Raw genomic sequence first — 24,194 nt, 5'->3', positions numbered from 1 at the left:
GGTGTATAGAGTCCGAAGAAATAATAAGAGAAATGGTGACGTATAATTAATGTCCATGTGATATTATTGGTGCATAATATGGCGTATGTCTCTGAATCACATTAACATAATATAAGTTGTACTATGTTTTTTTCTTTCTATTTTGACACAAATTACTCGACCCTCATGTAGCGTCTTAAAATCTATTCTTTCTTTTTCTTAAACGTTTTCCTTTGCATTCTTCTTGTACTGACATCTAAAACATATTTTCTCATCAGGTGACCCAGCGCCCACAGTGACGTGGGAGAAGGACGGACGCCGAGTGAGGTCCAGTCGTAGGGTCCGTCTGTACGAGTCACGTGGTTCTTACTATCTAGAGATTCCTGACAGTGAGGCCCAGGACAGTGGCGAGTACGTGTGTACGGCCACAAACTCTCACGGCACTGTCACCCACACCGTGAAAGTTCAAGTTGGAGGTGAGATGCAATTTACATCATCATCATCATTATTATTATTATTATTATTATTATTATTATTATTATTATTATTATGATAATAATATGATAATAATATGATGCTGTGTTAAGTTTTGGTGAAAGGTAATGTAAGTGTACTTATGTAGACTGGAGTTACTCATCATGTGGGGTGGAGAGTGCTGCTTTAGCCCTACCTGAACGTCTTCACCAAAAACTTACATCTGCTACCTAAATTAAAAACAAAGAAAAGTTAACAAAAATAATCAAATGAGCCAAAGATATTCTGAGCACCACACCACGAAGGCCCAAGCAAAACTTTTGAAGCACAACCTGAGAAGCTTTCTGACCATTCTGGATGTTTACAATGTACTGTTACATCGTTCTACAACTCTAGCTCTGTCTAGTCCGACTCTCCTTATGTCGGAGAGAATTAAAATTCATTGGCGTGGGTCTGAAGCCCCGACTTTCAGGTTTCTACCAATTGCAAATAACTGGTGTATTGACCTTGATGGGCCTAGACAGAGACAAACAGACAGGCAGGCTCTATAGGTTCCTCTGTCAGGGCAACAGCTGCATCCACACATTGTGTTATGTACCCCTAAGCATCGTTTGGCCTCTAGTTTGTACACCCTAGTGGCTCTAAACCAAGCACCTCTCCCCCACACATACAACTCCCCCTCTATTATTCAGTGTATGGGTGTGTGTTTCTCTCTCTTTCTCTCTCTCTCTCTCTCTCTCTCTCGCTCTCTCTCTCTCTCTCTCGCTCTCTCTCTCTCTGTGTGTGTGTGTGTGTGTGTGTGTGTGTGTGTGTGTGTGTGTGTGTGTGTGTGTGTGTGTGTGTGGGTGGGTGGGTGGGTGGGTGGGTGCGTTTTTGTGTGAGTTTGTTTAATGTCGCCTTGTTACTTGGCTTAGATTGTGTGCGTACATTTGAATGAAGTTTTGGACGGGTTTACAATCGATGATGTCTTGTGTAGATCTAGTGTGTTCTGTGGATCGAGATCGGACAAACAGTGAAATACGCACCTTTATATTACATTTGAGTCGAGTTATTTCAAAATTGAGGAATGTAATTTTTTTCCTTCAATGCGGCAATGAATAGAGACCACTGCTTATAAATGTTAATCGCTTTAGTTCTTTGTTACGTGACTGTAATTTGCATAATCTTATACTCCGTCCTGCAGAATAAACAGTATGCCACTTTTAACGCTTAATCAAAAAGTGTATACAAATCATATCAACTCAATGTTTCAGATATTCAAACATCTACAACCACAACAGAGGAAGCACAGGAGACGGGTGTACTAACAGTGGAGGCGGACTCAGAGATTTCTTCCTCTCAGGTTTGCCACCTTTCTATTTTTGACCTATGACCTCATGAAAGGAGCAAATTGTTAAGAACATTACGACCTAGGATTTCACTAAAAGAAATAGAGTCAGTGACATTTCTTGGAGCAAGGCGAGATTTTAACTCTATGGTGAAAACTTTTTCTTGTCTACCATCACCACATCCTCTTTGTTCTCGTCCTCGTCGTCTTTTACCTCCTCCTCTTCCTCCTCATCCTTCTCTTCCTCCTCCTCTTTCTCCTCCTCATACTACTACTACTACTTCTACTACTACTACTACTACTACTACTACTACTACTACTACTACTACTACTACTACCTTACCGTCATTTCTAATTTTCTAGACAACCGAAGAGAAGACTTCCACAGAAACCATAAGCAGTGTGGAGGTGGAGGAGAGTCAGTCACGTGACGTAACAGCTGAGGTGACACAGGTGGAAAGCAAGCCCACAGTGGTTCAGAAGCCTGAAAACATAAAGACAGAGGCGGGAATCTCGCTTACAATCAGCACAACTATTGAAGGTAAAACGATACAAGTGAAATCATGTCTTTACATCATACAAGTCAATTTTGTGAAATTCACCGGTCATTGTGAATTGCAAATGCAGTCTACTGGTATATAAGATACTGTTTACAAAACTAACTTACATCTGGCTCATTATCATCCAGTTCCAGATCTGTGGCAGACATCGGCGATCATGGTTGTCCATCCATTCCTTTGCTCGGATGCTCTAAAAAAAGTTACGTTTCCCTGATCTTTCCCCGCTACCCATTTCTCCAGGTTCTCTAAGTAGGTTGCTCTTGGCCTACTCCTGCCTCGTTTGCCTTCAATTTTGCCAGATGTTCAAGACCAATATGTCTATTCAGGTGTCTCAAAAACTGCATTTGTCGTTTCTTGATTGTTTTTAACACTTAACTTCTCACTACCACATCTGGCTACTTGTTGATTTTTTCGGTCTTTGTTTGCAGTCTGGTTAAATCATTGGCCATCACAGTAGTTTTAAGTTAGTTTTTTTAAATCAGTTATTATGGTGTCCCCATAGAAATCAGAGAGTATAGATTATTTTATCGTTTCATCTACATATTTGGGTGGGGCATGAAAGGGTTATTGTATTCCGTAGTGTATTTTAAGGTTCTTTTCCTCATGCTAGGTACACCGAAATCAGAAGTCAAGTGGTCAAAGGGAGGTGAAAAAATCAAAGATGGCGGTAGGTTCTCAATTTCGTCAGACAGTGATGTGCACACTCTGGAGATCAAGGATGCCACCGAAGCAGACACCGGGACTTACAGAGTTACCGCCCTTAGCTCTGTTGGGGAAACTCATACAGACATAGAAGTCGCCGTAGCGGCTCCGGTCAGCTCACAGTCGACAGAGATCACGGAAGCCACACCCAGGTGATTATAGGGAATGTGACCGTTACAAGGATTTACTAAGGTTTTGAAATGCTATGATCAAATTAGTCACATCAGGCACTGGATCTGTGAATAAGCATTCATTCTTCCCTCTTTTTTTCTTTCTTTTTTTTTTGGGGGGGGGGGCGGGGGGGGGGGGGAAGTGTTTTACGGCGCCCGCAACTGGATAAGGGAATATGATTGCCCGGGCCACATTAAATGTAGTCCAGTTTGGTAGGAATTTTGAAATTGGCCCGGGGGGGGTGCGGGGCGGGCGAAGACGGGCTCTGTCGGTTTTTGTCACTCTAGGGATTTTTTACAGGTGGCTCATCTCCACCGGAACCCCCCCCAAAATTTTTTCGTACTTTTCTGAAAAGACTTTCGTACCATAATATTAGTGGGTGTAGCTGAAAGACAGCAGTAAGAGGGAGCCACGGAGTAGCAGTAGAAAGGCTTCAGAAAGAGTCAGGGGCCAAGAAGAGGAGGTAAAGTTGAGGCGATGGGTGGGGGGTGGGTGGGGGGGGGGAGACGAAAAAATTGGAAACCAAAACAGACAGCATAGCATGGTTAGAGAGCAGGAAAGAATATGAAAAGAGAAAATATTTAGAGAAGAACATTTCCCGTGGCTGTCAGGTTTCGAACTCGGGACCTTTTGAAGGAGCGACAAACATCGTAACCTCTAGACCACGAGAGCCCTTACACTCCTTCTTCCTGAACAGTCTCAAAACCTGTTCTTCAGTGTGCATTTCTTGTAAAAGCATGTAGACATGTGTAAATACAATCGCCAGGATAGCAAAGAAACTGTTAAGGAGTCATAATTGCAAAACATTTATTAACACTTAAAACAATTTGAACATATCTTATCGAAAAGTAAGTGTTTGTCTTGCCAAACTGAATTTTACCTTGAGAAGCATAATTTTTCTTTTTTTAAGAATAGCTGTCTGCTGATATAAATAGTATTTTGTCGTTTGAAATAAATAGTATTTTGTCGTTTGAATAGGTTTGGCTATGCTTTATAAATGCTACCCGTATTACATTTATTGTCTATTGCAATACCTATGCTGTTCAGAGTTTTTGCCCAAAAGCCTATCCCTCAAGCCTGTTATGTTGTCATTGTTTTGTTTTGTTTTTTATAATAGTGATTCTCTTTTCCTCACGGTATGCAGTTTCCTATTCCCAAGAGGTGAAGATGATACACATTGTCATGTTGTATTATGTCCAATTACTACAAAAAAGATATATTGCGAAGAGAACTATTAAAATAACTATCTTATTTTTTATTTACTTTCCAGTGTGGAAGTGGATCCACATGTTCCCAGGTTTGAAGTATCGCCACAAAATGTCACCGTCGCTGAGTTTGACGCGGTTAAACTCGTTTGTGCTGCCAAGGGTATGTGCTTGCATCAATGATTAATAATCGATTCAAGTTCCTACTGGTAATTACAACATTGATACGGCGTCCGCTTTGGAGTTATAAAAAAATTATTAAGTAATTGATTTTAGCAGGAAGAGTGAGGAAGAATCGATTTAGTGATAATGTTCACAAATTGTACTTCCAAGCATATTGTTTGCATTTTTAACATAAGTCCTCATTCAACGTTTGCCATAAAAAGCAAAGAACGTTATCAAGCTTGTAGCAAAAAAATTGTATGGGTGTTGTTAATTTTTACCGCTTTTAAAGAATTGTCTGGAAAAATACCCTTCTAAGAATAATAGAATACAACAGGTCCTTATGATTCATTATTACATTGCTTTCATTCCTTGTTCTTGTGTTTCCTAGGTGACCCAGCGCCGACAGTGACGTGGGAGAAGGACGGACGTCGTGTGAGGTCCAGTCGTAGGGTCCGTCTGTACGAGTCACGTGGTTCTTACTATCTAGAGATTCCTGACAGTGAGGCCCAGGACAGTGGCGAGTACGTGTGTACGGCCACCAACTCTCACGGCACAGTCACACACACCGTGAAAGTTCAAGTTGGAGGTACTGCTTCAACATGCATGACATGTGTCTCTCGGATTATGAAAACAACTCTTAGTATGCAAAGAAGAAACATAAGCAGCTGTTAACCCTGGGAATATCAATAGCTGTATATATAGGTGCAGTGGCAGTGGACACCGATTTAAACAAAGCAGTTTCCCCGAAAATGTTGGAATGATTTGAAAACGTCACTTATTAAATCTATCCCTAGTGCACCCGTCTATGTTTCACATTTGGCATTCCAACCACAATACTGAGTACATGGTTTTTAAAGGTTTCTTTTTATTCTAAAGAAATTGTAAAAAAAACTTGCAAACAGTTAAAGAAATGGAAATATAAAATTCTTTATTATAACAAATAAAAATATTAAACATTAAAGTGTATGCTATACCATATCCTCCTTTGGAAGAATGGCTTCGAAACCAATGCTTATTATTGAAACGTTCAAGCATTCCAGACTGAAAAAGTGTAGACGGTATAATCAACAAAGTCAAAGTAAAAGCAAAGAACGCAAAATAACTCTGGTTAATGCGAATGTTTTTCTTTAGATGTTGCCACTTCGAGCTCCGCCCTTACTGAAGACACAGCGAGTCTGGAGGTACAGGCAGATTCGGAAATATCCTCCTCCTTGGTACGTAAACTGTACAAGCTTTAGAAAGAGCGTTTCACGTCAATGATTCATAGACAGATACTTGATTTAGTTCAGATTAAATGAAAAGTGATTGTCAGGTATTATTTCCGTGAGGGTCTTAATGTGAGAAAATGCAATAATAAAATACTTATAGCCAACATCAATAATACACGACTCTCGTACACTAATATAAATATACTAACTTGCAGAAGTTGTTGTCATTGTTTGTCTCTTCATCGAGATGCGATTTTCACAAATAAATTTTACCACCAAAGGCTGCCGAAGAAAAGACATCTCTCGAGGCATCTGCCTCTGTTGATGTGGAGGAAAGTCAGGTGACTCAACTGTCAGCTGAGGTGACCGAGGTCGAGAGTAAACCCAAGTTCGTTGACAAATTGGAGGATGTCAAGATAGAGGCAGGCAGTTCTATCAAGATCAGCACCACTATTGAAGGTATGACGTGACACATTGCACTAACGTATTTGTTCTTTTGTGATGGGTGTAGGAGAAATCAAAGAGAGAAAGAGAGAGGGAGAAAATAGCTAAGTAACCTCGACTTATGTATAGTTGATGCATTATACGAGAGAAGCAGTATTTCAAATATAGACATCTCATACGATGTCGTCTTATGTCATCCTTTTTATGTGGTTGTATCTTCATTTCAGTTCGAATAATCCAATCAAAGCTCTTCTAGGCTTGTTAAGTATTTTCTTGACTTACCCGCCTTTTCTATGAAAAATTAGGGACACCCAAACCAGAAGTCACTTGGTCGAAGGACGATAAAGTGATTAAAGACGGCGGTCGCTTCTCTGTGACGTCAGAGACAGACACGTACAGCCTGGAGATCAGGGAGGCCACAGAGTCAGATTCAGGCTCTTACAAGGTTACAGCCCTTAGCTCTGTAGGAGAGTCAAGCTCGACCTTTGAGGTCAGCGTGGCTGCCGCTGATGTGTCCGTTGAAGAGGTCAAGAAACCGAAGCCAAGGTATCCTGAAAAATGTAACTTGTATTGTCCTATGTATTAGCTATTTAGTAAAAAGGAAGCTAGAATTTAACAAAGAAAATCACTGTCAAAGACAAAGTTAAACCTGTTCTGTAATCAACAGAACAACAGTAACAAACAACTCAGTCCTCTGTTCTGTTCGATTTATTTAGGGTATAGATGTTATTGTCCCATTTTATATATTCTCTAAGAGAATGGCTTTATTAATATGAAACATGAATTAAGCATGAAAAAGAAAAAACGCTTTCTTAGCAGTGAGAGACACACGACGGTATTGTAATTACCAAGTGGTGTTTAACTGTTGCCCCATCAAATGTTAGAATGGCTTGTCTTTTTTGAAAAAAAAACGGAATTTTAAGTGTATTTTTTGGTAACAGAATAAATCATATTGATTGTCTAAGGTGTATACAACTGTGTCTGTTCCAGTGAAGAGGTGGACCCCCGCATTCCCAGGTTTGGCGTGGAACCTCAAAATGTGACTGTTGCTGAGTTTGAGTCTGTCAAGCTGGTCTGTGAAGTGAAAGGTAAGTTTGACACAATACATCATGTATGCTCAATATGAGAGCCATGTAAAACTTTTATCCTTAACTAGTGCAATAGCATCGAGGAAGAAACATGAAAAGTACCTTTATGTTTTATTTAAACGTATAACCTTCCTTGGTCAAAGACTCTTAGTGGTAGACACAAAAGTGGGTTTTTTTGTAAGTCAGAGAAAAGTATGATATAGTAAATTGTTTAACAAAATACCCTTTTACAACTGGGGAGACGGGTTTTAGTTCGTGTTGCTACATCAACACTTTTCGTGCACGGATTGTTCATACATGGTCAAAAGCCATGAAATTCTAAACCAAATTGTTACTTGACGCAGGGAGCATGAAATCGTTCTTTTCTCATAAATCTAGAGATGATCTATATTTTTTTATATTATCTATATTGATCTCACAGTAGAATGCAATTATTGAACTTTCAACTCTTATGCTACTTTGCACTATGCAACTAACGTCACGATATTTGAATGCTAAACGTTAAGTAAATTCATCAAAGATTAAAGGTTGTTATTCTAAAACCAATGATACCTTCTTCGTACTTCGGACAATTGCATATCAATGATAGAGACGTCTATCTTTGTGAAAACTGGATAATTGCTATTTTTCAAACCTGACTTTTTAAACAATAATTATGTCATTTCATCTGTGTTCACAGATACAAAAGTATTTTTCTCAAGATGACCATTACTGTATTGTTAAAATAGCTCAATATTTTCAGCAGGGCAAGGTGATAGTATGCACTGGTATTGCCTTACGATTTTATGAGACTATCAATAATAAGCGGCAAGCAGACATATTGAAATGCGTTTTCTTTCGTTATGTCTGTTTCTTTGTGTAGCCTACTTGGTTGTTTTATTTGTTTGTTTTGGTATCATCCAGCATTCCTCTAACTTTTACGAACTGCAATTCATTTGTCTTCACTGTGTATATCCCTGCAGGTGACCCAGCGCCCACAGTGACGTGGGAGAAGGACGGACGTCGTGTGAGGTCCAGTCGTAGGGTCCGTCTGTACGAGTCACGTGGTTCTTACTATCTAGAGATTCCTGACAGTGAGGCCCAGGACAGTGGCGAGTACGTGTGTACGGCCACAAACTCTCACGGCACCATCACACACACCGTGAAAGTTCAAGTTGGAGGTACTGCTTCAACATGCATGACATGTTTCTCTCGGATTATGAAAACAACCCTTAGTATGCAAAGAATATCAGCAGCTGTTACCCTGAGAATATCAATAGCTGTATATAGGTGCAGTGGAGGCGGATTTAAACAGAGCAGTTTCCCCGAAAATGTTTGAATGATTTGAAATTGTCACTTATTGAATCTATCCCTTGTGCACCCGTCAATGTTTTACGTGCTGTATTCCAACCACAATATTAAGTACGTGGTTTTTAAACGTTTTCTTGTTATTCTAAAGAAATTATAAAAACTTGGAAACAGTTAAAGAAGTGGAAATATGACGTTCTTCTTATAACAAATTTAAAAATATTAAACATTAAAGTGTATGCAATATTGTATCCAACATTGGAACAATGGCTTCGATACCATTGACTGAAACATTGTAGGCGGTATAATCAGCAATCTTACATTAAAAGCAAAGAACGCAAAATAACTCTGGTTAATGCGAATGTTTTTCTTTAGATGTTGCCACTTCGAGCTCTGCCCTTACTGAAGACACAGAGAGTCTGGAGGTGCAAGCAGGTTCGGAGATATCCTCCTCCTTGGTAAGTAAACTATACAGGCTTTAGAAAGAGCGTGTCACGTCAATGATTCATAGACAGATACTTGAATTAGTTCAGAATAAATGAAAAGTGATTGTCAAGTATCATTTCCGTGAGGGTCTTAATGTGAGAAAATACAATAATAAAATACTTATGGCCAACATCCAAAATACCTGATTCTCGTGCCCTAATAATATTAGATTAACTTGCAGAAGTTGTTGACAGTGCTTGTCTCTACATTGAGATGCGATTTTCACAAATAATGTTTATTACCCAAGGCTGCCGAAGAAAAGACATCTCTCGAGACGTCTGCCTCTGTTAATGTGGAGGAAAGTCAGGTGACTCAACTGTTAGCTGAGGTGACCGAGGTCGAGAGCAAACCCAAGGTCGTTGACAAACTGGAGGATGTCAAGATGGAGGCAGGCAGTTCTATCAAGATCAGCACCACTATTGAAGGTATGACATGACACATTGCACTGACGTTTTCGTTTTTTGTAATGGATGTAGGAGAATTCAAAGACAGAAAGAGAGCGGGAGAAATAGCTATGCAACCTGGACTTTTGTATAGCGGAAGCATTATACGAGAGAAGCAGTATCTCAAATATATGAATCTCATACGATCCTGTCTTATGTCATCCTCTTCATGTGGTTGTATCTGCATTTCTGTTCAAATAATTCAATCAAAGCTCATCTAGGCTTCTTAAGTATTCTTTTGACTTACTCGCCTTTTCTATGATAAATTAGGGACACCCAAACCAGAAGTCACTTGGTCGAAGGACGATAAAATGATTAAAGATGGCGGTCGCTTCTCTGTGACGTCAGAGACCGACACGTACAGCTTGGAGATCAGGGAGGCCACAGAGACAGATTCAGGCTCCTACAAGGTTACAGCCCTTAGCTCTGTAGGAGAGTCAAGTTCGACCTTTGAGGTCAGCGTGGCTGCCGCTGATGTGTCCGTTGAAGAGGGCAAGAAACGGAAGCCAAGGTATCCTGTAAAAAAAAAGCTTGTATTATCCAATGTATTAGCTATTTTGTAAAAATAAAGCAAGAATGTAACAAAGAAAATCACTTTAAAAGACATAAGTTAAACCTGTATTTAGTATTAGTAAGAGTTTTTACGCACTTGCAACACAAAGGTCATATAAGTGCCGAAGATTAGAAGTGTTACAAGAGAGTAACAAACATAAAAAAGAAGAAGGGGAAATGAGGACGATAGATGTTTGATTGGAAAGAAGGAGCAAACCACACCAGAGCACCCGCCAACCACCCACCCTCAGTTAAACCTGTTCTGTAATCAGCAGAACAACAGGAATGAACAACCCAGGCCACTGTTCTGTTCGTTGTATGTAGGGTACAGAATGTAGTTGTTTTTTGTACGTTTTATATTCTCTAAGAGTCTTAATGTGAGAAATGAACGAAGAATGAGAAAGAAAAACGGCTATCTCAGCAGTGAGAGACACACGAGGGTATTGTAATTACCTAGTGGTGTTTAACTGTTGCCCCAACAGAATTTAAAATGGCTTGTCTATTTAGAAATGAAATGAATTTTTAAGTGTATTTTTTGTAACAGAGTAAATCATATTGATTGACTAAGCTTTATACAACTGTGACTGTTCCAGTGAAGAGGTGGACCCTCGCATTCCCAGGTTTGACGTGGAACCTCAAAATGTGACTGTTGCTGATTTTGAGTCTGTAAAGCTGGTCTGTGAAGTAAAAGGTAAGTTTAACACAATACATCATGTATGCTCAATATGAGAGCCAGTTAAAGCTTTTATCTTTAACTTGCGCAATAGCATGCAAGGAGAAACATGAAAAGTACCTTAATAAATGTTTTATTTCAACTTGTAACTTTCTTTGGCCGATGGCTCTTTGTGGTAAACACAAAAGTGTTTTATTTATAACTCAGAGGAAAGTATGATACATTTGTAAAATGAATTGTTTAACCAAATACCTTTATACAACTAGGGAGATGGGTTATGGTTCGTGTCGCTACATCAACACTTTTTGTGTACGAATTGTTCATACATGGTCAAAAGCCATGAACAAATTCTGTACCATATCGGTACATGACACAGGGAGCATTAAATAGTTTATTTATCATAAATCTAGAGAGGGTTTTTATTGATCTCACAGCAGAATGCAATAGCAGAATACACATATTGAACTTACAATTAATTTGATACTTTGCACTAACGATATTTGAATGCTTAACGTTAAGTAAACGCATACAATTTGAAGGTTGTTATTTTAAAACCAATGATACCCTTTTCGTAATTCGAACAATCGCATATTATTATCAGTGATAGAGACGTTTCTCCTTATGAAGACTCGAGAATTGAAATTTCTTGAACCCTGACTTTTCAAACAATTATGTCATTACCTCTGTATTCACTATGAAATAAGTACTTTACTCAAGATGACAATTACTGTATTGTTGAAAAAGCGCAATATTTTCAGCAGGGCAAAGGTGGTAATATACTTCGGTATCACCTTATAATTCTATGAGACTATAATAATATAAGCGCAAGCAAACATACTGAAATGCGTTTTCTTTTGTTATGCCTGTTTCTTTGTGTTCTAGGCTGTTTTGCTTATTTGTATGTTTATTTGTTTGTCTGTTTGTTTTGGTAGCATCCTGCAATCCTCTAGCTTTACGAAAAGCAATTCATTGTCTATCCGTGCAGGTGACCCAGCGCCCACAGTGACGTGGGAGAAGGACGGACGTCGTGTGAGGTCCAGTCGTAGGGTCCGTCTGTACGAGTCACGTGGTTCTTACTATCTAGAGATTCCTGACAGTGAGGCCCAGGACAGTGGCGAGTACGTGTGTACGGCCACCAACTCTCACGGCACAGTCACACACGCCGTAAAAGTTCAAGTTGGAGGTAACTATCCATTTATATGTTGACCCTCCAAGCTCACTTCTAACATTATCCTCTTTATAGTAATCGATATAATCATGGCACATCTGTAGCTATAATTTCACTACAAGTTTACTAGGAAGTGCTTCGTAATCTTTTATCACCTTCGGGAGCCCTGATTTAAAGGGAACAAAGCAGGGTGGAATTCTGACTATACCATTAAATTAGCTTGTTTTCTTCGGACAAACTCCTTGAAGTCAGACATTCTGAGGAAATCTTAGAACTAAAACAGGTTAGTTTGGTGCAATGAAGTAAAGCACACACAGAAAACATCAATATGTATAGTGGCCTTATAACGATAATAGACATTACAGTCAATGTAAAAAACGACAATAGTTTAATGCTCTTTTCAAAAGACTGCAGTTATCTAACAGACGAAAGATCTGATTTCAACATCCAAAATTGAGTCGTTCTTAGAGGACGGAAAATCAGGGTAAATTCCTTAAAAGGATAAATTTCAATACCTCGCTAAGGATTCAAACCACGGTCACCAACATTGTACCAATCGTGTTTCGAACTGAACTACCAGCACACTCATGTAATCAGACACAAACGATTAGTAAAGCGACCTGCAACATCTTTTCAAACCAATTTAGTCGCTCAACTTTTAAAAAAGGACATCTATCTACAGACGTCATAGCTTCGGCATCTGTGCCAGAAGAAGAAGCAGAGAAGCCAGCAGCTCTTGTTGTGGATGCTGAATCCGACATATCTTCATCAAAGGTAAGGTTGAGTTTATACTGAAAAAGTTCGTGTTCCTGCTTGATTCCTCGGAACTCTATGAAAGGCAAATATTATACTTCAACTTTACAAGCTTCGAATGGCCCCCAGGACTGGATGGCTGGAGGTTACAAAAAAACATCTTCACAGCCTCCTACACAATCTAGGAAAGGAATGAAATGCTACTGTGCATGAAGTTTGGCTCTCCTGTATCTAGGGTGTCTCACGTGATGAGACCTCAGCGAACGAAGCCCATATCGAACCAGTCCATGATCTGTTTGAAAATAAAAATCAAACAAAACGGGCAGATAAAAGGTCAATGAAAAGATCTCTTTGGTTTATTTCACTGCCACTCTCTGAAGTCCAGTTGCACAATATAAAGAAAATGTCACACCTAACGAAATTTTGCCTTAAAAAGGACGAAGCATAAGTAAGTACTTGAAAGTAGCGGGATTAGTGCAACAACCTCTATCTTACTCTAAACTGCCCATGTATAATATTATTATGTTAATTCTCTGATCGTACTTTGGAAACCTGAAACTATTAGTTTGCTTGTTAAGTAAGAGTTTTACGGCGCTCACAACTGCATAAGGTCTTAATATGAGACTGCGAAAGACAAGTTGGTTGTATTCACGACAGTTATTAGCACGTGTATGTATGTGTGTATGTGTGTGTGAATGTGTGTGTATGTGTGTGTGTATGTGTGTTTGTGTGTGTGTGTGTGTGTGTGTGTGTGTGTGTGTGTGTGTGTGTGTTGAGAAATATCTCCTAGACATTTTATGTAAATCAATTCTGTATTAAAATACGGTTTTTAAACTGCGTTATACATTCCACTGCATACAAAATGATAATAAAATGTAATGAATGCAGGTTATGGAAGAGGAAACATCTCTCGAGTTCTCCAGCAGCGTGGACATAGAGGAGAGCAAGAAGCCTCAGCCGACAGTGGAGGTGGTCGATGAGGAAAGCAAGCCCAGAGTTCTGGGTAAACTGGAGGACGTGAAAGTGGAGGCAGGCGGTTCTGTTAAGATCAGCACTAATATTGAAGGTCAGTGAAGACCCAGACAAAACACAATTTGTCCTACCGTTTAAGACTACTTTTGCAAAAAAATGTATTCATGTACGGTTCTTATAATGGTTATCTGTACGTTTGATGTTTTCTTGGAACTCCATCTAGTCCATTCATCATAATAATGTTCACAATGATTATTATGATTATGATGAAAATAATAATAATAATAATAATAATAATAATAATAATAATGATGATGATAATAATAATAATAATAATAATAATAGTAATAATAATAATAATAATAATAATAATAATAATAATAATAATAATAACAATAATAATAATAATAACTTTAATGATAACAATGGCAGAATAATATTTTTAGAAGTACTATCCTATCAATCGAAAGTGCGCAGGTGTTTTCAAAATAATGTTTCTGCCGATTCGATCGTATTCATGTCTTTTGATTTTCTGTTAAATTTATTCTAGGTACACCGAGACCAGAGGTCATGTGGTCAAAGGGTGAAGAGATCCTCAAAGACGACAACAGGTACACGATGACGTCAGAGAGTGACGTGTACACCCTTGAGATCAAGGACGCCACAGAAGCTGACACTGGAACCTACAGAGTTACCGCCCTTAACTCCGCTGGTGAAACCCACACCGACATAGAAATCTGTGTGGCGTCCACCGTTGTGACGTCACAGACGACAGAGGTTACTGAGAAGATTCCAAGGTCAGTAGAAGAGTTTATGTGTAGGGTCGACATATTATGTGAGTGCATGTTGGGGAAAAGAGTTTCTGTAGTTTCTGCAGGTCAAGGTCAGGATTTACATTTATATATTGGTCGCTTTCAAGCACAAGGGGGCTATCCCGAAAAATGCTCTTTTGATAAAATCGATAGTAAAGTTTTTGTAGCTTGTTCAGTTTCTTTAACAGACGAAGGAGAGTTTTCTCTAAAACCAAACAAATACACACACCAAATGAAACCAAACTTCTCCTGTAGATATGGCGATGCCCATTTTTGGTGTAGGTCAAGATTTCTAGAAACCACGAAATCTGGGTTAGCCCGCTTGTTCTAAAAAGCGAACATATAACACGACGAAATCTAATTAATGATGGTGGCAGCATTTTTAACAAATTGTAATGCTGCTCCGTTGGCATCAGAAACGTTTGTTATTACTTCTTCAACTGTCCATGTTGATACCTCTATTGTTTTTATTTCTACTTCACTGGTGTACTTGCTGTTGCGGGAGTGGGGGATGTATGTCGTTCATGCTGGTAAACCCGCTAGTTGTGGCAGTCACATTTATTGTCTATCTATCTATCTATCTATCTATCTATCTATCTATCTATCTATCTATCTATCTATCCATCTCTCTCCCTGCATCTCCCTTCTTACATTATTTTAATAACTTGAAACAGTTTAAATACTGCTATTGCTTTTGATTTTTATCTCGCACTCATTATAGTAGCGATTATACCACATTAATTCCATCAACAGTGTGGAGGTGGACCCCCGCCTCCCCAGGTTTGAGGTGGCCCCTGAGAACGCCAGTGTTGCTGAGTTTGAGGCTGTCAAGTTAGTCTGTGCTGTTCAAGGTATTGCCCAGACTGCCAACTAGAAAACGAACGGCTACAAAAAATAAAGAGTCTAAGTCACATTAAAGTCGTTTCTAGAAAAGTGAAAAAAACACTCATCCAAAAACACCTGCCCCTCCCCTACACAGACACACACACACATACACACACACACACACACACACACACACACACACACACACACACACACAAACACACACACACACACACACACACACACATACACACACACACACCTACAAAAAAGAAGTATGGTTGGACGTTAACTAAGGTAAATTATCCAGCATGGGTAATTCGTAAAGTCGTCTTGTCATATCTTTCTAATGCTACTTTGTGCAGTCTCCCCTGATGAGTGTCATTATACTGAAAACTCTGTTGTTAGCCAAATGTGACCTTTTATTTTTTTACTCTTTCAAATTTTCTCTTAGCGTTAGAACGTAATTACATAAGTAATGATTTCATATTAAATCTAGTTATCCAAGTTTACCATTACATTTATAATGAGAAACAAAATTATATTATTTTTGTCGTTGCATGCGCTCGTACTAAGATAGAGAGGGCATTAGGCTTATATTATGTTGATGTTGCACACATGTTCACGCACGCGCACGCATACACATACACACACACACACACACACACACACACACACACACACACACACACTCACACACACACACTTACACAAACGTGCACCCACACACGCGCGCACACCAACATACACACAGACAAACACACTCGTTATCTCTCCCCTTTCTCTCTCTCTCTCTCTCTCTCTCTCTCTCTCTCTCTCTCTCTCTCTCTCTCTCTCTCTCCCCTTTACCCTCATCTACACACAATTCGAATTTACTTGAATAAAACATCCATATAACCACTAACGTTTCTTTGTTCTCTGTTATCCTCCAGGTGACCCAGAACCAACAGTGACGTGGGAGAAGGACGGACGTCGTGTGAGGTCCAGTCGTATGGTTCGTCTGTACGAGTCACGTGGTTCTTACTATCTAGAGATTCCTGACAGTGAGGCCCAGGACAGTGGCGAATACGTGTGTACGGCCACAAACTCTCATGGCACAGTAACCCACGCAGTGAAGGTGTGCGTTGGAGGTATGTGAGGAATAAACTACGGATAATTATTATTAGTCTAATTTTCCAAATGTTTATAAGCTTGAAGCCTAGAATGGTGTACTAATTTGGTGGCAAGGCTGTCGGGTTCGTAACTGAAAGGTCATAGGTTCGATCCCCGTCACAGGCCTGTCGTTGTATCATTGGGAAAGGCACTTAACACGAATGTATCTCTTTTCATCCTGGTGGGACTCGGCATCCGGCAATAGACAGCTCAAGATATTGTCAGTTTATTATATAGTGTTTCAGAACTTAATCCTCTGCCTACACTGAGCGAATCTTGAGGAGTCGAAAATGTTTATGAATGTACTAATGTCTTTTAGGGGTAATGATAGTTGTAAAATGCATATTGCATACATACTGTAGAGAATGGATATGCGCTATAAAAATGCAATTACTATTTATTATTGTTACTGACACATCTTTGAAGCCTAATTTCATTATATTATATTGGCTTATTGTTTGTTATACCCAGACCTCTCAATTTTTTTCAATTGGTCTCCATTTACTGTTTGATTTTGATTCAATAAATTCTAAATTGGAGACCTTTTGCCTTTTGTAGATTTAAATCTCAGGGATCTATAATGCCACATACGTTCCCTTGCCGTGTCCGGCCTTATATATTCGTGTGAAACGTGGAACATATCAGTAGACATCAAAATAAAAATAAAATCACAGGAGAGAATCCAGCTCCTCTTTATTTTAGTATTGAGATCATATAACCAATGGTATATAGTGAGAACCAAAACTGGACGCGTAGTTAGACCGTATGAAAACCTCCTGACTCCAGTGAGGAGACGCAAACTGAAGTGGTACGGGTACATCTTTCGATCACCTGGACTGTAGAAGACAATTCTACAGGGAACAGCACAAGGAGTGAGACGAAGAAACAGACATGAAGACGATGGGAAGACAAAACCATTGAATGCTTTAGACATTACTGGTGCACCATGTTACGGAAAGCTGAGTGCCGCTTGGTGGAGAGGAAGCTGAATCTAATACCTAACTTAGTGTCCCAACTGTCAGCTAGATTACGGGACAGGTGAAGGTGAAGATGAATCTAAATGTAGAAAAGTTGCAACTAAATCCAGTTATACTCCCAAAGGTGGGCAATGAAGAAACTCCCAAAGGTGGGCAATGAAGAAATAAAATACAATAATAATATGAACAGCTTAATACTTTGTTGATCTTATTTTATTATGTTTTACTGTTGGGCGGCATCATGATCAACTGATTTTTAAATAAGCTCCAGGTAATTTAGCGAGGTAGGTTGTCTATTACACGCTTGCTCGTTATTCGACCAACCAGTGCGGGCTGTATTTCTTAATTCTTTTTTTTTTGTTTTGCCCTCAGATATTGAAACGGTTGAGCCTGCCAAAGAAGAAGAGACAGAGAAGCTGGCTATACAAACAGAGTCCGAAGTGTCATCAACAAAGGTTCGTAAAAGCTGTCATGTGTTTTGATCTCCAATTTTACTGGAATAAAACAAGTTGTGTTGACTATAATTACTTGTGTATGTCCCTGTCATTAGCAACATATATGGATGGAAAACAAAGAGTGATGGTTACATGAATCAAAGCCAAGCCGGGATATAGAGTCAAAGATAGACAGATAGATAGATAGATAGATAGATAGATAGATAGATAGATAGAGAGAGAGAGAGAGAGAGAGAGAGAGAGAGAGAGAGAATGTGGAAAGGTAAGATAGAGGGAAGGCTAAATGAACTAAAGCCCAGCCAAGGTCCTCAAATTGCAAGTGTCAGAGCCATCAGTATAATGTCAGCCTATTTAGAAAAAAACCTGAAGAGTAAAACAAGATGAAAGAGAACAGGCGGTAGGAATATAGCCGTTAGTTCGTTTATGTATCTTCATTCAACTATGTAGAAGCAGTCTCGAACTTCCTTTCTTGTGAAGAAACATGTGTTTTCCTTTCCTTATTTTCATAAACCTTTTCGTCACATATTACAAAATCAATAAGTTTTTGTTATCTTTTTAAAGATTACCGAAGAGAAGACATTCCTCGAGACCTCTTCCTCTGTGGATGTAGAGGAGAGTCAAGTAACTCAACTGTCAGCTGAGGTGACTGAGGTGGAGAGTAAACCTATGGTCGTGGACAAACTGGAGGATGTCAAAGTGGAGGCGGGAAGTTCTATCAAGATCAGTACAACCATTGAAGGTACGTTTGTACGTTTGAATCTGTCTTGTAAGTGTACTTACGTCCTGTGTCTTCACTGTATGTCAGTGGCGTATGAGCTTATGTGTATTTGTCAGTCTATTTAACAGAGAAGAGAGAGAGAGAGAGAGAGAGAGAGAGAGAGAGAGAGAGAGAGAGAGAGAGGGTGAGTGAAAAATCCCTCGCGGATTTAGATGCTTCTATCTAATTAATATTTTCTACATGCAGCTCGTTTCTTAAGATGCCTGTTGATTGTTAATTTGGCCATTTTTTTGTATTCTTATAGGAACACCTAAACCCGAAGTTACTTGGTCCAGGGTTGAACAAACAATTCAAGCCAGTGATCACTATTCTATGACGTCAGAGAATGACGTGTACACCTTGGAAATCAAGGACGCCACCAAAGAAGACGCCGGGACTTACACAGTTACTGCCCTGAGCTCTGCCGGGAAGACGACCTCGGACTTTGAGGTCAGCGTGACAGGCACAGTTGAGACAGAGAAGACAGTCCGAGCTCCAAGGTCAGCCAGCGTGTCTTTGTGGCGATTAAAATAATATCTTAGCTAGATCAAACGAGGCAAGGCAATCTTTTGGGAGAGCCTGAAACAGACGGGTGATGGAGAAGGGTCAGGATAATGAAGCTTTTTTAGAGCGTCTAAGCAACGATATAAGTGGAAAACCATTATCGCCGATGCCTGTCGCTGATCTGTCCTTATATGGTAATGTTAATGATGTTAGCTGACATCCATCCAAGAAAACGTACTTCGAAGACAATCGCCTCACACTACCAATGCCAGAGCTCTATTAATTTAGTTGATATGGTAAAAAGATGACTCTGCTTTCTAATCCCCAACTAAGTGTTCTGGAAGTCAGATTGATTGGTGGAGTTTTTCAAAGCTCTAAATGCAATTGGCTCGGTCTTATCGGAGATGAGAGTTTAATTCGAGGCCCCACCTATTATATAACCTAATTTAGGTGAAACAGGCACATACATTTGAACAGAAATTCCTTAGATTCTGAGTCGTCAGACTTTTTATTCAAGTCAGCTGTCTTACTTATTGTGTGTCTATTTTTTAACCTTCACAGTTACTTTGCTCTAAATGAAATGTATATTATTATGTATATTATTCATGGTTATTTCACGTTTAGCTATCAACAGATCGCATCTGAAAGCAACTGTTAATGAGCTTGCTTCCATTCGCTAAAACCAAAGCTGCCCCCCCCCCCCCACGATGACATACGCACACACACTCTCTTTCTCTCTCTCTCTCTCTCTCTCTCTCTATCTCTCTCTCACACACACACATACACACACACACACACACACACACACACACACACACACACACACACACACTCATATATACACACATACATACATACGTACACATTCACACTGAAAAGAAATTAAACAATAACAAAAACAAAATTTAAAAAACAAACACTTAAAGCAGACCGAACAAAACAAAAAGACACACTTAAAATGAGAGCATTATAATGTACAGTAACTTGAAAGATTAAAAAGGTGACTTTCAACTTAATATGGTCTGTTATAGTAATTCTTTTCTCCAATTTGTTTGTTTTCCTTTAGTCCCGAGGCTGATCCACGCATTCCTAAGTTTGTGTTGGCGCCCGAAGATGTGAATGTGGCTGAGTTTGATTCTGTCAAGTTAGTCTGCACTCCGAAAGGTAGGTTCACATGGTTATACTTTAATTTCAGAGACAACTAAACACTGAAGATATCCGAAAGTAGAATTTTAGTTTCAAAAACTTTATTCAAAGTTTTGGTTATTGTAATAGAGAGGCCGTAGAACCGAATTATAGCTGTATGTGTTTGAAATTTTGAAATACAATTCTTACATTTACCTGAGTCGATGAGTTACTGATTTTATGTTTCAGGATATTTCCTTTCATTCATTCCCTTTTATTTTCTTATTTTGGTTTTTGTCCACTGACAGACTATCTTTCATTTTATCATACGTTCCATTCCTAGTAACCTGCTGTTTCTAGGTGTACTCAATGCATTTTAATAGTCCTGTTTGAACATCTAGGTGACCCCGCGCCCACAGTGACGTGGGAGAAGGACGGACGTCGTGTGAGGTCCAGTCGTAGGGTCCGTCTGTACGAGTCACGTGGTTCTTACTATCTGGAGATTCCTGACAGTGAGGCCCAGGACAGTGGCGAGTACGTGTGTACGGCCACAAACTCTCACGGCACTGTCACCCACACCGTCAGGGTGAACGTTGGAGGTGCGTGATGAATAAAAGGCTAATATTCTAACTTTCTTAATACTGACAATCTTGACCTTCCCTGACACATCGTAGAAGGCATATAAAGAGATTAGTGATAAGTTTAAAAAAAATATTTCCCCGTATAGTTTGTGTTCGTTATTTGATATGGATATTCCTCCTTTAAGTCTGTCTTGTCGTTTATGCAGTTAAAGCAATATTCTGGCCTGACTCAGCTTGAGGTTAGATAGAAGTGCACAAGTAAGACGCACAGAATGATAAGAACTCAGAATATATGATGCGAAGGTGATCTTCTACTCTTTAACATTTTAACTTGACACCTCATATTAAAAGAAATATCTTGACTAATACTTATGAAATCTGTCTGAAAATTTCAAATAAGACAGTGCATTCATTTTACAGCTAGGAAAACACTTTAAAGCAAAGTTAAGAATGTTTTTAATCTTCTATTTTGAACTAATAGTTGTCACGGGTCAAAAGGAAAAGTGACAGCTTTCAGTAGCGTGTGATTGAGCTCGAGAACTTGATTGATTTAGCTTTGAGCTGTTATGCTCTCATGAATAGACACAAGCGTGGTCTCGCCAACGTCACTGATTCCAGCCTACACCTTGACACAAGCTCAACCGAAATTATTTGCTTGTCTGAAGCAAGCTAGGATGTAAACTTTGGTTGCCATCGAAATTGGGACTCTTCTGAAAACATGTGTATGTATTCCAAATACGACGTGGCCATCACACGCGACGCTGTGCCCAGTGCAGTCTGTGCAGGACGTGATGCGCTGTAATTTTATGCGTCACACTGGGCCCCTAGCACAAAGGTTCTTCTCTTTCAGACGAAGAAGAAAAGTCATGACAAATCTCGGACTGTCATTTCTAAGTATGTTCGACTCATCCTGGGTCTTTGTTTGCCGGTTGAAATTGATTTCTCACGCGTTGTGTTAGGATAGATGCGTCCACCTTCTGTTTTGTCTTTCTGCGTCCTACTCGCTTGGGTCTATCCTTTTGGGAGCCTATCGTTGCCATGTGATCCCGTGTGGCATACACAGTGTGTCTACGTCTACTCACGTTGAACCTTCTCGCCACTGATGTAAGTGGACTGCCCACCTGTAGCATAATTTCAATAATGTGATTTCTTTCTGAATCATTCAGCCTAATAAGGGGTGCCCACTAGTGAATGCAGATCGGTTCGGGTCGGGTCGGGTCGGGTCGGGTCGGGTCGGGTCGGGTCGGGTCGGGTCGGGTCATTGGGTCGGGTCGGGTCGCTTTCTGTCGGTTTCAGTGCACACTACAACCCCGCCGCGATTGTACCCGACGACCTGGAAGTTAAAGTAGAGAAATCTTTAACCTACATGCGACTACACAGAGGGCGTAAACCGGGTTACGATTTGCTGAACCTTTGACCCATGAATACATTAAGTAGATCTAGGCCTACAGTGCTCTGGGACTTCCTGCACTCCCTCTCTCTGTCGCCCTTTGTGTGTGTGTGTGTGTGTGTGTGTGTGTGTGTGTGTGTGTGTGTGTGTGTGAGTGAGCGTGTGTGTATGTGCATGTGTGTGTGAGTGCTTTCTTAGTTGCTAGCTTGCTTGCTTTGGTGTCTCTCTCCTTTCTGTCTATTTCTCACTTCCCATATATACATCAGAAACATTTGCTAGGTCTCTGTATATATCTCTCAACTTATCTCTCTCACTCCCTGTCACTCTCACTACCCTCCCTCTGTAATGCTCCTCCTCTTTCTTCTTATTCGTCTTCTTCTTCCTCTAGGCCTATGAGGGCTCCAAACCCGCTGTGAGAAGACTGTCAAATGCGTGAGACCGAAACTGGGAATTCCCAGAGTAACGTAAGCCTAGTTAATATATTCATGGGTAAAATGGACTGGTGACTCAGCCTTGTGGTGATTGGCTGCAAACCACCCGATCGCGCGATTCGCAGGCCTGAAAAACAAACTCGTTTGTTTTTGTAGGTCACCGACCGAGTCGATCAGTTTGAGCTACGATGGCCGCTTTGCGCCCTCAATTTGGCTAGCCCCAACTACTCGATCGGCCCAACCCGACCCGACCCGACCTGATGGCGTATGTTGGCAGCCCCTATAACCGTGGGGAATCGATAAAGAGAAATCACTTTTTTGTGGTTAAAAATTTGGAAAGAGACCAACTTTGGGAGTGTAGTTTTTGTTTTCAAGTTTACCAACACATTTTCACTGTATTTCACAAAATACAAAAACCCCCGTGAATGACATCGTCAGACAAAAACAATAGACCAGTGCTCTTTAGTGAGTACAGTTCACGAACGCCAATAAGCTTGAGTGATATGTGTACAAATTTCAAAGTAGCCTAATTGGACGTGTAGTCTTATAGCTATACGCTCTTAAAATTTGTGATGTTAAAAATGTTAAAGAGTATATTATGTACGCGCCCTTTTGGGAGATAAATCTGTACGTGCTGTTCATAATCTTACTTTTTTTTGTCTATAGACGTTGAAACTGCTGCATCTGCAACAGAAGAAGAGACAGAGAAATTGGCTCTACAAGCAGAGACAGAAGTCTCGACTTCTAAGGTTTGTGATAATTTATAGTCTTTACACACTTATAATACAATATTGCGAATTTTTACAAATAGCATAACTGGTGTTCAGTTAGGAAACGTGCATGTTTAAAAAAAAGAATTATTAAATGTATATATAAGCTGAGGGTAAAAGAAACGGTAAGAGAGAGAAAAAAAGGGGGGGGGGGTTGTTGAGAAAAAATGAGCCATGAATGGAGAAAGAGACAGATAGCGACAGAAAGAAGGAGAGTGATGGGGGATGCGTGGGGATCAAAGTTAAGACCTTTAAAAACAAGCAACTGCTTGAAATATAGCCATTGATTTCAATTAAACACGGACAACAACGCAAAAAAGATAACAACTAATTCAGTATGTGTATGAACTGACAAATTAATGACAATATTAATGTTTGTTTTCTTAATAAATTGCATGCTTTGGTTTTCTTATTTCAAAGTAATAACTTTCTAAAGATGTGTTAACTACATGTATGACATATTTGCACGGTTTCCAAGATTACCGAAGAGAAGACGTCCATCGAGGCCTCTTCCTCTGTGGATGTAGAGGAGAGTCAAGTAACTCAACTGGCAGCTGAGGTGACTGAGGTAGAGAGTAAACCTAAAGTCGTTGACAAACTGGAGGATGTCAAGGTGGAGGCGGGAAGTTCTATCAAGATCAGTACAACCATTGAAGGTAGAGAGTTTCTGAGTGTGTGTATATGTGTGTGTGTGTGTGTGTGTGTGTGTGTGTGTGTGTGTGTGTGTTGTGTGTGCGTGTGTGATGTGTGTGTGTGTG

General features: G+C 39.8%; 2 protein-coding genes across 2 annotated transcripts in view; both read left to right on the top strand.

Annotated features, from left to right (window-relative positions):
* Positions 1 to 9,092, top strand: part of LOC101855990 (muscle M-line assembly protein unc-89) — a gene marked incomplete in the record, with an annotated part of 41,655 nt that extends 32,563 nt beyond the window's left edge. The window contains 12 exon segments of the mRNA XM_035973286.1: positions 258 to 455; positions 1,707 to 1,795; positions 2,144 to 2,321; positions 2,951 to 3,194; positions 4,484 to 4,581; positions 4,972 to 5,169; positions 5,715 to 5,797; positions 6,073 to 6,250; positions 6,541 to 6,781; positions 7,226 to 7,323; positions 8,286 to 8,483; positions 8,986 to 9,092. Of these exon segments, the coding sequence (XP_035829179.1) occupies positions 258 to 455; positions 1,707 to 1,795; positions 2,144 to 2,321; positions 2,951 to 3,194; positions 4,484 to 4,581; positions 4,972 to 5,169; positions 5,715 to 5,797; positions 6,073 to 6,250; positions 6,541 to 6,781; positions 7,226 to 7,323; positions 8,286 to 8,483; positions 8,986 to 9,092 (1,910 nt within the window).
* Positions 9,093 to 9,348: 256 nt separating this feature from the next.
* LOC101857158 (muscle M-line assembly protein unc-89) overlaps positions 9,349 to 24,194 on the top strand; it is a gene marked incomplete in the record, with an annotated part of 76,337 nt that continues 61,491 nt past the window's right edge. Inside the window, 14 exon segments of the mRNA XM_013089999.2 lie at positions 9,349 to 9,521; positions 9,810 to 10,050; positions 10,685 to 10,782; positions 11,750 to 11,947; positions 12,615 to 12,706; positions 13,574 to 13,751; positions 14,208 to 14,454; positions 15,223 to 15,320; positions 16,227 to 16,424; positions 17,796 to 17,878; positions 18,440 to 18,617; positions 18,901 to 19,135; positions 20,206 to 20,303; positions 20,666 to 20,832. Coding sequence (XP_012945453.2) covers positions 9,479 to 9,521; positions 9,810 to 10,050; positions 10,685 to 10,782; positions 11,750 to 11,947; positions 12,615 to 12,706; positions 13,574 to 13,751; positions 14,208 to 14,454; positions 15,223 to 15,320; positions 16,227 to 16,424; positions 17,796 to 17,878; positions 18,440 to 18,617; positions 18,901 to 19,135; positions 20,206 to 20,303; positions 20,666 to 20,832 — 2,154 coding nt within the window.

This window comes from Aplysia californica, unplaced genomic scaffold, assembly GCF_000002075.1.
Source record: "Aplysia californica isolate F4 #8 unplaced genomic scaffold, AplCal3.0 scaffold01101, whole genome shotgun sequence".
NCBI lineage: Eukaryota > Metazoa > Mollusca > Gastropoda > Aplysiida > Aplysiidae > Aplysia > Aplysia californica.
The sequence above is the reverse complement of the archived record's forward strand: the minus strand, read 5'-3'. Positions and strand labels throughout refer to the sequence as shown.